This window comes from Microcaecilia unicolor, chromosome 4 (assembly GCF_901765095.1).
Source record: "Microcaecilia unicolor chromosome 4, aMicUni1.1, whole genome shotgun sequence".
In the NCBI taxonomy this organism is placed as follows: Eukaryota; Metazoa; Chordata; class Amphibia; order Gymnophiona; family Siphonopidae; genus Microcaecilia; species Microcaecilia unicolor.
In genome coordinates this window covers 203,552,915-203,565,531 of record NC_044034.1, presented here as the reverse complement: position 1 = coordinate 203,565,531, position 12,617 = coordinate 203,552,915, and the positions used below count along the sequence as shown (strand labels likewise).

General features: G+C 44.8%; 1 protein-coding gene across 1 annotated transcript in view; it reads right to left on the bottom strand.

The window, feature by feature from the left end:
- The window catches only part of LOC115468950 (circularly permutated Ras protein 1-like), a 182,280-nt gene that overhangs the window by 24,322 nt on the left and 145,341 nt on the right, over positions 1 to 12,617 (bottom strand). Inside the window, 1 exon segment of the mRNA XM_030201133.1 lies at positions 11,306 to 11,399. Coding sequence (XP_030056993.1) covers positions 11,306 to 11,399 — 94 coding nt within the window.

The window sequence follows — 12,617 nt, the reverse complement described above, 5'->3', positions numbered from 1 at the left end:
AGGGAGCGGATGTGAGGAATTGGTCTCAAGAGGCCTTGACCGCTTTCTCCACGCTGAAGGAGGCTTTTCTTGTTGCTCCAGTACTCCGGAGCCCTGATCCGGCTAAGCCTTTTCTGGTGGAGGTGGACGCCTCTTCCCTGGGGGCCGGGGAAGTGCTGTCCCAGGCTGGGGAATCAGGAAAGAGCCATCCATGGGGTTTTTTCCCCGTAAGTTCTCCTCGGCTGAGAGGAACTATACTATAGGAGATTGGGAATTGCTCACGCTCAAGTGGGCCCTCCAGGAACGACGATACCTGTTAGATGGGGCCGCACATCATGTCACCATCATGACGGACCACAAGAATTTATTGTAGTTACAGGACGCGAAGAGATTGAATCCACGCCAGGCTCGATGGTCCCTCTTCTTTGCACGTTTTGATTTCCGCCTGGTGTTTCAGCCAGCGGAGAAGAATGTTCAGGCGGATGCCCTTTCTCAGGTATTTGAGGCACCCGGAGATCCAGAGGAGTCTTACCCTATGCTTAACCCAGCTTGCATTCCAACCGCCCTGGAGGTTTCCACCTCACACAAGACCACAGTACCTTCTCAGCTTCGGAGGAAGGTACTCCAGGGGGGGCATTCCTCAAAGTTCGCCGGTCACTTTGTGTTTCAGAAGACTTACCATCTGATCTTCAGTTCTTACTGGTGGCCCTGAATGGCACAGGACATTCGTCATTTTGTCTCCACCTGTCCCGTTTGTGCTCGGAGTAAGGCATCCCATGAAAGACCTTGGGGGCAATTACAACCCTTGCCTGTTCCCCAGCAGCCCTGGCAAGAGATTTCGATGGACTTCATCACTGACCTTCCATCTTTCCAGGGGAACATGGTCATCTGGGTGGTTATCGACCGGTTCTCTCGGATGGCTCATTTTGTTCCCATGAAAGCACTACCCATGGCCTCCACCCTTGCTACCAGTTTCATCAGCCACATCTTTCGTCTGCATGGAGTACCTCAGCGAATTGTAAGTGATAGAGGTTCCCAGCTTAAATCCCGGTTTTGGAGAGCACTCTGCACTACTTTTGGTATCACTACGCTATTCTCTTCAGCATATCATCCACAAACTAACGGGATGGCTGAAAGGGTGAATCAGACCCTCAAAGCCTTTCTACGAGCCTACACTAACCATCGCCAAGATGACTGGGCTTCTCTATTACCCTGGGCTGAGTTCGCCTACAATAATAGTGTTCATTCCGCCTCCCAGACATCTCTATTTTTTGTTGTGTTTGGATGTCATCCACGGTTGCCTTCTCCCATGCCGGTCACTCAGGTGCTTCCGCAACTACAGCCCACTCTCACTACTTTCCAGGATATGTGGAAGGAGGTCCAGGAACGTCTTCTGCAAGCAGCGTTTCGGGCAAAACGGTCTTTTGACAAGCGGAGACGAGCGGCTTCTGTTTTTCACCCGGGGAAAAAGGTATGACTCAGCACTAAACATCTGAGGCTGTGGTTGCCATCTTTTAAGTTTGCTCCCAAATTCATTGGGCCATTTCCGGTTTTAACCCGGGTAGGGGCCATCACCTACCGCCTCCGGTTACCTCGAAACCTTAGCATACACAATGCCTTTCATGTGTCTTTCTTAAAACCCTTCCTCACCTCCAGGTGGCATCCGGAGCCTCTTAAGGGTGCTATTCATGAAGCAGAGGCCGATCCAGAGTAAGAGGTGGAGGAGATACTTGATTCTAAATGTCGTGGGAGACACCTGCTGTATCTAATCTCCTGGAAGCACTACAGGCCAGAGGACAATTCTTGGGAGCCGGCTAAGAACATCCATGCTCCTGAGCTGGTGAAAGAATTCCATGCCCGATATCCTGCTAAACACGGGCCGAGCCGGTGAGGAGGGGGTCTTCCAGAGGGGGTACTGTTACACTCCTACCTTGCTGCTCCTGGCGGCGGCCATATTGAGAGGTTCATCTGAGGGGCGGCCATCTTGAGAGGCTCATCAATATCAGTTCCTGAATGTCAGCCATCTTGAGAAGAGCATCTGCATCGGTTCCTGAGGGGCAGCCATCTTGAGAGGTTTATTCCTATGGGTGTGCCCAATGAGGTTCCTCGCCTGTCAGCTGTGGCAGGGATCTCCTGATGAGAGGCCTATTTAAGAACAGAACACTGTCATCAGTTTGCTTCGGCTTCTACTTTGGTGGAGTTCGTGGTGTTTCCTGTTGTTTTGCGGATTTGATCATTGCCTGAATCCTGACCATCTCTTTGTTTGCTGCCTGCCTCAACCATTGCCTGAATTCTGACTACTACTTTGTTTGCTGCCTGCCTTGACCATTGCCTGAATCCTGACTACTTCTTTGTTTGCTGCCTGCCTTGACCATTGCCTGACTCCGGACCACCTCTTTGTTTGCTGCCTGCCTCGACTCTTGCCTGTCGTCTGACCACTCCCGGTCGTAGTTCGGAAGTCCTGTCGGCCCCCGGTCCGGGGGGCTCAACCCCCAGGGGAAGGGGTCGCTCCAGGTGAAGTCTCAGGATTGTTCGGCCATCCTGCGGAGCTCAGGTCCGAGCTTGTCTCATCTGTGCTTCGCTGGGCACAGGGACTCACAGCATAACACATGCAGACCAATTTCCAATAAATGTCAGTGCAGTATTTATTTAAGCTCATTATATCTTATTCTATACCCCCCACCACCCTCCCCTCCCTCTGCACATACCCCACCCTTCCCCAACACATCCCCCACCCTCTCCACCAGCACACACACACACTCCCCAGCACATACCCCCTCAGCATACCTTCACCTCCTCCCCAGCACACACACTTCTTCCCCCAGCACAAACACCACCACACACACACCCTCTACCCCCAGCACATCCCCAACACTCCTCCAGGACACACATACCCAACCCCCAGAACACCATCACAGCATGGTATTTGCCTCACATTCCTACCTCATCCTCCCCCTCCTCCTCCCCATCCTCTATGCAGCCCATCTCTCCCATCCCTCCCTCTAACTACAAGGGACAATCCAGGCCTTGCAGGAGCAAACACAGTGTCTGAGTCCTCCCTGTGGGGCTGCCACTGCCTTCAAAGATGCAACTGCTTCTGATATCCCATGGAAATCAGGCCACCTGGTTGGCCCTGTGGCTGAGTTGCTGTTGGGCACAGCACCCAGCAAGGCATGAAACAGATAGCAGTGTGAAATCCTTGTGAATAGAAATTTCATGTGTGAAGGAAAGGAATATACTGGTAGGGCTGTACTGCTGTCCACCAGGACAGAACGAACAGAGAGATGAAGAAACATTTACAGAAATTAGGAAAGCTAGCAAATTAGGCAACATTATAATAAAGGGTGATTTCAATTACCCCAATGTTGACTGGGTAAATGTTACATCAGGGAGCGCTAGGGAGGTAAAATTTCCAGATGTAATAAATGACTGCTTTTTGGAGCAACTGGTCCAAGAAGGGGAGCTATTTTAGATCTAGTCCTTAGTGGAATGCAGGGCATGGTATGAGAGGTAATGGTGTTGGATCCACTGGGAAACACTGATCATAGCATGACAAAATTTGAGCTGATATCTGGAGTAAAGTCACTAAGGAAATCTACTATAGCAGCATTCAAAAGGGCGACTACGGCAAAATGAGAAAAATGGTTAAAAAGAAGCTAAAAGGATTGGCTACAAAGGTTAGGACTTTAAATCAGGCATGGATATTTTTTTAAAATACCATCATGGAAGCCCAGACCAGATGTATTTCACGTATTAACGAAAAAGTGGAAAGAAGAGCAAACGACAGCCAACATGGTTAAAAGATGAAATTATTAGACCCAAAGAACATCCTTCAAAGAATGGAAAAAGGATCCAAATGAAGAAAATAAGAAACAACATAAGCACTGTCAAGCAAGATGCAAAGCACTGATAGATACAACTAAAAGAGAATATGAAGAAAAACTTGCCACGGAGACAAAAACTCATAGCAACACATTTTTCAGGAAAATCATAAGCAGAAAACATATGAGGGAATCCATGGGACTGTTAGATCATGAAGGAGCAAAAGGAGCATTCATGGAGGACAAGGCTATAGCGGAGAGATTAAATGAATTCTTTGCTTTAGTCTTTACGGAAGCATATATAAAAGATCTATCTGTACAAGAAAAGGTTTTCAAGGGTGATGATGTGGAGGAACTGAAAAGAAATCATGATGAGCCTGGAAGATGACCTGAGCCAAATTGACATGTTAAAGAGTGATAAATCAGCTGGACCGGATGGTATACACCCCATGATACTGAAATAACTCAAACATGAAATTATTGACCTGCTGTTAATGATTTGTAACCTGTCATTAAAATCATCTGTAGTGCCTGAAGATTGGAGCATGGCCAGTGTAACGCTGATTATTTAAAAGGGTTCCAGGGGTGATCAGGGAAATTACAGACTGCTAAGCTTGACTTCAGTACCGGATAACACAGTGAAAAATACAATAGAATAAAGTTACAGAACACATAGGCAAACATGGTTTAATGGGACAAAGTCAGCATGGGTTCAGCAAAGCGAAATCTTGCCTCACTAATTTGCTTCATATCTTTGAAGGCGTGAATAAACATGTCGATAAAGGTGAGCCGGTTGATGCAGTGTATCTAGATTTTCAGAAAGTTTTTATTTATTTATTTTATTTATTTATTTGTTACATTTGTACCCACATTATCCCACCTATTTGCAGGCTCAATGTGGCTTACATAATACCGTAAGGTGATAGCTACCTGCGGTGAAGAAACAAATACAGAGTGAGGTTAATTTTCAATGAAATAGGTATATACAGACACATTAGGGAATCATAGAGAGGGAAGTTATGTAAAGTTCATAGTGTTCATTTTAGGTATCTTTATGTTGCTGGGTTCAGGTACTTAAGTTGGGTCAGTGGGATATGCCTTTTCGAATAGGTTGGTCTTTAGTGATTTCCGGAAGTTGAGGTGGTCGTACGTAGCCTTCCACGGCTTTTGGAAGTGCATTCCAGAGTTGTGTGCTTATATATGAGAAACTGGATCCATGAATAGATTTGTACTTGAGTCCTTTGCAACTAGGGTGGCGGAGATTTAAGTAAGTACATGATGATCTGATTGTTTCTGGTTGGCAGGTATATGAGGTCAGACATATATCCTGGGGCATCACCATAGATAATTTTATGGACTAAGGTACAGATTTTAAAAGTAATACGTTCTTTGATTGGGAGCCAATGTAATTTTTCATGAAGGGGTTTGGCACTTTCGAATCGCGATCTTCCAAATATAAGCCTGGCTGCCGTGTTTTGAGCAGTCTGAAGCTTCTTTATAAGATTTTCTTTGCATCCGGCATAAATTCCGTTGCAGTAGTTGATATGGCTTAGGACCATTGATTGTACCAGATTGCAAAATATTGCCCTCGGGAAGAACGGTTTTACTCATTTGAGTTTCTACATTGAGTGGAACATTTTCTTGATTGTAGAGTTAATTTGGCTCTCAAGTGTCAGGTTCCTGTTAATTGTGACACCGAGGATTTTCAGATGATCTGAAATAGGGAGGGCATAGCCAGGGGTGATTAGGCTCGTGGATATGTTTGAAATGTAGCGAGATGAGAGAATGAGGCAGTGTGTTTTTTCTGTATTGAGTTTGAGTTGGAATGCATTTGCCCATGAGTTCGTGGTATGCAAGCCGAGGTTAATTTCGTTGGTGATTTCTGACAAATTATTTTTGAAGGGGATATATATTGTATCATCATCAGCATAGATGAAAGGGTTAAGGCCCTTAGTGGATAAGGCGTTGGCTAATGGAGTCATCATTAGGTTAAATAGAGTTGGTGATAATAGTGATCCTTGAGGTACTCCACAATCTGCTTTCCACGGGGATGATAAATTTGAATTTGATTTCACTTGGTATGTTCTGGTGGTTAGGAAGCCTTTGATCCAATTGAGTACATTTCCACCAATCCCGAAATAATCTAGGAGTCTTAGTAATATATTATGATTGACCATGTCGAATGCACTAGACATGTCGAATTGGAGAAGAAGTACGTTATTGCCAATTGCTATTTCCTGTTTGAATCTAGCCAGAAGGGTGGTTAACACTGTTTCGGTGCTATGGCGAGGACGGAATCCCGATTGTGATTCATGTAGTATAGAGAATTTGTATATGTAATCAGTAAGCTGTTTGGTTACCATACTCTCCATCAACTTAACTACTAGTGGAATAGATGCTACAGGACGGTAATTGGTGAAGTCCTTTGGGGTTTTTTTTTGTATCTTTTGGTATTGGGGTGAGCAAGATGTTGCCATTTTCCTTGGGGAAGAGACATTGTTGAAGCATGAAGTTCAAGTGGGAAGTGAGATCTGCTTTGAAGCAATCAGGGGTGGAGCTGTCCAATTTGCAGTGAGTATTGGAGGCTCTATTAACTGCACTGGTAATTGAATCGGTGGTGAGGAGAGCGAATTCTGACCAGACTCGGTCTCCTGGGTATTCTCCAGAGGTTAGGTCTAGGCCACTGATGAAGTTTTCAAAATTGGAGGTGCTCTGAGAGACTTCTGAGAAAATTAAAAGTCATGGAATGGGAGTGTCAAGGACTCAGGGAAAGTGAGCCCCTTGGACCATAGCTGGGAACCAGCTAGCAGTAGGCAGGTCACTTAGGATAGGCACAGCAGTAAGCAAAGTACTAGACAAGGCTTGGCAGAAGATAAGACAGACAGGACTTGAACTGGAGACAAGGCAGGCAGGGCTTGAACTGGAGACAATGCAGGCAGGGTTTGAACTGAAGACAAGGCAGACAATGCTGGGCCAGACAAGACAAAGCAGACAAGGCTAGAACTGGATCCAGACAAGGCAAGGCAAAACAAGGTTAATGAAGCAAGTACTGGATCCAGACAAGGCAAGGTGTGCAAGGCAAGAACTGGATCCAGATCAGACCAAGCAGGTCAGGGCAGGACTGGAAAAGGAGACAAGGTGAGATTGAATCTGGAGACATGGCAGGCAAGGCAGGAACTTGGTCACAAAGCAAGGCTGGAACTTGAGGACAAGGCAAAGCTAGACAAGACACAGCGCCTGGAGACCTGTTGTGAAGCCCAGAAGGAAGTCTGGGGCTCCCTTAAATGTTCTTAGACCCAGAAAGATTGCTGCTTCAGGTGTCCAGGAGTTCCAGCAGTGGGCCCTTTAAAAGTACATCCTGTGCACATCTATGGAGGCCGGCGTCCGCCGGTACACCACCGAGAACAGAGCTACAGGCTGTGGGGCTGCCGGAGACCACTGTGCTAGTGAGTCAATGCAGCGGAAAGGACTGCCAGTGGGCTGAAGATGTCCAGGAACCCAACCACCAAAAAACAGTGTGAGTCAGGATGCAGGAGCATGATGGAGCTGTGACAAGGAAGCAATGTCCTTCTGTGGATTAGAAATTGGTTATTGGACAGAAGGTAGGGTTAAATGGCCATTTTTCTAAATTGAGGAAGGTGAATAGTGGAGTGCCACAGCGATATGTACTGGGACCGGTGCTAAATGATCTGGAAATCGGAACGATGAGTGAGGTGATTAAATTTGCAGATGAAACAAAACTATTCAAAGTTGTCAAAACAAATGCGGATTGTGAAAAATTGCAGGAAGACCTTAGGAAACTGGAAGTCTGGGCATCCAAATAGCAGATGAAATTTAATATGGACAAATGCAAAGTGATTCACATTGGGAAGAATAATCCAAATCATAGCTACCTGATGCTAGGGTCCATCATAGGATTAGCACTCAAGAAAAAGATCTATGTGTCATTGTAGACAATTTGCTGAAATCTTCTGTCCAGTGTGCGGTGGTAACCAAAAAAACAAATAGGATGCTAGGAATAATTAGGAAAGGGATATAAAAAAAGGCCAATAATATTATAATACCTCTGCATCGTTCCATGGTGCGACCTCACCTAGAGTATCGCATTCAAGTCTGGTTGCCGTATCTCAAAAAAGATATAGTGGAATTAGAAAAGGTTCAAAGAAGAATGATCAAAATGATAAAGGGAATGAACTCCTCCTATATGAGGAAAGGCTAAAGAGGTTAGAACTCTTCAGCTTGGAAAAGAGACGGCTGAGGGGGGATATGATTGAGATGTACATTTTTATAGAGCACTTTACATATATCAGCTGTGGGTACTTATATGTTTGGGGGATAAACGTGTTTTGTTTTGTTTTTTTTGTATGGTTCACATATGAAAACATATTTGGGAGAAAAGCGATTTAGTTGTAGGAACCTGGCTACTTTGTTGTGGAGAATTTAAAGTCTTTTTTTTTATTTAAATCATCTCTCTATATAAAAGGCACCACCAACGTTCTAAATGAAGCCTCCAGCCGGAAGTGTGAAGTGGTGTAGATATCCGGTTTCCCCATGAGTGTCTGCCGTGTCGCTCTCTCTGTAACACAGCTCTTGAGTCCTGACAAATATAAACAGTGAAGGAAAACACAGCAGGAATCCTGTATAATTACCAAACACTGCTCTCCGAAACTTGGAGCCTCGCTCTCTCTGTAACACAGCACGAATCCTGACAAATACAAACAGTGAAAAACACAGCAGGAATCCTGTATAATTACCAAACACTGCTCTCCGAAACTGGGAGGGGGAAGGAAGGGGAGAGAGGGCAGAGGGGAGGGACAGCAGAGGGGAGGGAGAGGAGGGGGGAGACTCTCACTCTCTCTCTGTCACACACACTCGCACATTCACTCTCTCTAAAATGTGCACACTCTGATAAAAACCTTGCTAGCGCCCATTTCATTTGCATCAGAAACGGGCCTTTTTTTACTAGTTTATTTATAATTTTTCATTTTACAAGGGTCACTTGCAAACAGTAATACAGAGATGATTGCACATTAATACAATATAAGAAGAAAACAATCCCAACTAAATATATGGATTATATACAATCTTTCTCTTTCTTAGACCACAAAGTGAAGAAAAATAGGGAGAGTGAAATAAGACAAGGAGATCAATTGCCCCATGTAAGCCGCATTGAGCCTGCCATGAGTGGGAAAGCGCGGGGTACAAATGTAACAAAAAAAATTAAACAGTAAACAGAAAAAAAGAAAACGTGGTATTAACCTGATTATCCCCAGATATTACTCATCTAATACATTATTCCACATTGATCATCTGGTTGGCTTCCTCAAGACTAAATACGGCGCATAGTCAATTCATTTCATTGAGAACATACTTATTGTCCAGGTTTTAGTTAGAAATAATACATCTGATTACATTCTCTCTCTTTTAAAAACCAGAAATTATTTAACGATACATATACTCAAGTCTCTAATTCAAATCCCACTGATTAAAGCAATTCCAGTTTTCACAGGCTTCACTCCTTTTGAAGTAATAATTAAGGAAATATTTCTGAGAAAAACTTTAGGAGTCATACCTGGAACTCTGGGAAAAACAATAATCTCGACATTAATCATCCACAAAAACATCCACCTTATTATTCAAAGTTTTGGTCCATTATCATTTTCAAGATCACAACCACTTCTTACTTGTACAGAACTTCATCTGTCATATTAATTTTTTCACTCTCAGAGGGTTCAGTCAAATTGTCCATGCAACTCTCCAATAAGATCATATCTGAAACAAAGTTATTTACTACCGCCGTTAGGTCCCGAAACGCCTTCCAGATGGTATTCAATGTAACCTCCACGGAAGCCAAAAATTCCAAGATGATTTCTCTTGAGGTGTTTAGGAGTGGTTCTGCCGATTCGGGTTCTGCTGTAAACGTCCTCCGTTTCAGCATATGCCTCTAACTCACTCCTCCACTCCTTTGGACATGGTGGTTGAATAATTCAGGAGCGATGGAATTGTTTTTCCAGGTCCAAGAGTGTCGACGCTCCTTCGCCGGCGCTAATCAAAGGACTCGCCAACCCTTTAATCTGTGGGCAGTTCGATGCGCAGCGGTCCCACACTTGCTGCTCAGGGGACAAAATGCTGGCCATCAGCAGCTGACCGCCAGTTGTTCCCTTCCTCTCAGTTAAGGAAAATGCAATTGCAAAGAGGAAATTTACATAAAGAAGACAGAACCTCAGAGGGCAGCTGGGCCGTTGGGCATACGAACTCCAGGTCATCATCTCACCGCTCTCCCAGTTTGGGACACTCTTTGTCTGGTTTCTCCTCAGAGGCCTGCCTGCCTGATATGGGTAGCCCTTCAGCATAGCCCTCTGAGTCATTGAAACACGGAAGCCCCTCCACCACTACAAGGTGGTGTCCCTTCAGAGGGGTAAAGTCATTTAATCTGTGCTACAGGTAAACCAGTGTACATCAAATTGCAGCAATCCAAATGAGTAGTTTGAAAGAAATGACAGGCTGTGTGTAAAGCAGAGAAATCCAGAAGATCCCACAAATAGCAAAGAGTACGTAGCATAAGAAAACCAGATTTGACCACTTTGGAAATTTGTCGCTTGAAAGGTAGTTCAGAGTCAAACCATACTCTCAAGTATTGAAACTGGAGGTATTCAAGAAACTGGAATTATTGAATGGCAGAAGAGATTAGGTTTAACCTTTGGTTGGGAAGAAGATCCAGTGACCTATCGGGTCACTGTTTTCTCAGTGTTCAAGACCAGTTTATTGGAGGAGAGCCAATTTGCAAGAGCAGATAAGCAGCACTGAAGAGGATAAAGATCGATGTTGAGTGGTGAAGATGGGAAGATGAAAAGAATATTGTCTGTGTAGATGAAGAACTTTATATTAAATGATTGAATAAGATTAGCCAAGGAACTGATGAAAATATCCAAAACAAAGGGGAGAAAATGGAATCCTGGGCACCTCACATAAGTAGTTGTAATATTAGCAGGAGCACATCTGCACAGGTATCAGGAGAAGGACTGTAATTCTTATTCTTAAGAGAAAGGGTCTGCATTATACCTTTCAGGAGCTAGTTTGTGGAAATCCCAGGGGATCCCTCTCTAAAGAGTACCTCTGCTAGGCAGTGGCTGATATGCAGATTTCAAGTGATTGCTTATGTGGATTTTGGACTGCACTTTTTAATTTTCTGATGTAAATGTATTGTTTACCAAATTACACATCTGCATCAAGTACCCCAGTACATATTTTTTCTTTGGAACAAACCCAAATGGATATGTTGTATGGTTTGTTCTGCTGGGACTGTGCCATGAGGATTTATTTTACTCTGCCTGGAAAGTTTCCTGGGAAACTTGAGCTGTTTGACAGCCCCTGAATGTCCCCAAGAACTCCTGTGTCAAACCAGAGTGGAGCAAGAATTAGATGTCTAGCTAGTCACCCTTCAGAAGAATTAGCTGATCTGTATTGAGCTGGTTTGGCAAGGCAGGTGAGGAGCAGTAAATTACCTCTGGGATGTCCACTAAATTATCACAGATGGCAGCTACAGCACTTATCCAGTTCTCATAAATATCTTCTTCTTCTTTATTCTGCTTCTTTTCACTGGAATTAAAAAAGAAAAAACAACAACTAGCAGCTTCTTCATTTAAAGAACTCAAAGCACACAATAGAAACTGTATATAAAAACACACATCTGCAAAACATACATATTGTAATAGTTTAGCAAGAAACCAGGACTTGCAATAAAAAGCAAATTCACTATAATAGTCTCTTTGATCCAAACAATAACCCATCACGCATTGCAAGCATAGCAGCCCAGATACATGCATTATATGCTATCATTTTGGGAAGGCTGGTGATTACATGGGAGTCAGAGGAAGACTATTATGAATGGCAGTAGTAGGAATAGAAGTAATGCCTGCAGAAGTAAGCAGTTTGACAAGCTACCTTGGTTTCGAAAAATACGCAAGCCATGGATTTTCGAGAATTATGTCTATGATTCAGCAATCAACTGTGATGATAGTTGATAATTTTACTCAGTGCTTTTTTTGTGCTGGTACAGTGTACCGGCACCTTTTTTTCCTAGGCTCACCTACCCGCCCTTAGCTCCCCAGCCCTGCTTTCCATTCCTGCCACCCGCGATGCCCCTTTTAAGCCCCCGTCGAGTTCCAGCACCCCAGCCTCACTTGCCCGCCCTTAGCTCCCCGACAGCCCCACCCCCTGCGACGCGTTTAAATCTTTTTTTTTTAACATGAAGTCGCAGGCATGAGAGGACCAGGCTTGCATCCTCCTGCCTTCCCTTTATTCCCTCTCAGTGTCCCGCCCTCGCGAAAACAGGAAACTACGTCACAGGAAGGTGGGACACTGAGACTCTCACTAATGCCAGCACTGTGACTTCATGTAAAAAAAAAATAATAAAAGATTTAAACGCGTCGCGCGGGGGGGGGGGGCTGTTGGGAAGCTCTGGGGCACTGGAATTCTACGTAGGCTTAAAGGGGTGGTAGGTAGAGGCCTGGGGCGAGTTACTGGACATGGAGGGGAGGATAGGGGGCAAAGGAGAATCGCTAGACATGGAGGGGAGGGGAGGAGAGAGGAGAGAGGAGAAATCGCTGGACATAGATGGGAGGGGAGGGCAGAGGAGAATCACTGGACAGGGAGGGGAGGGCAGTGGAGAATCGCTGGACATGGAGGGCAGGTGAGAGAGGAGAATCGCTGGACATGGATGGAGGGGAGGGCAGGGGAGAGAAAGGAGAAATCGCTGGACATAGATGGGAGGGGAGGGCAGAGCAGAGGAGAATCACTGGACAGGGAGGGGAGGGT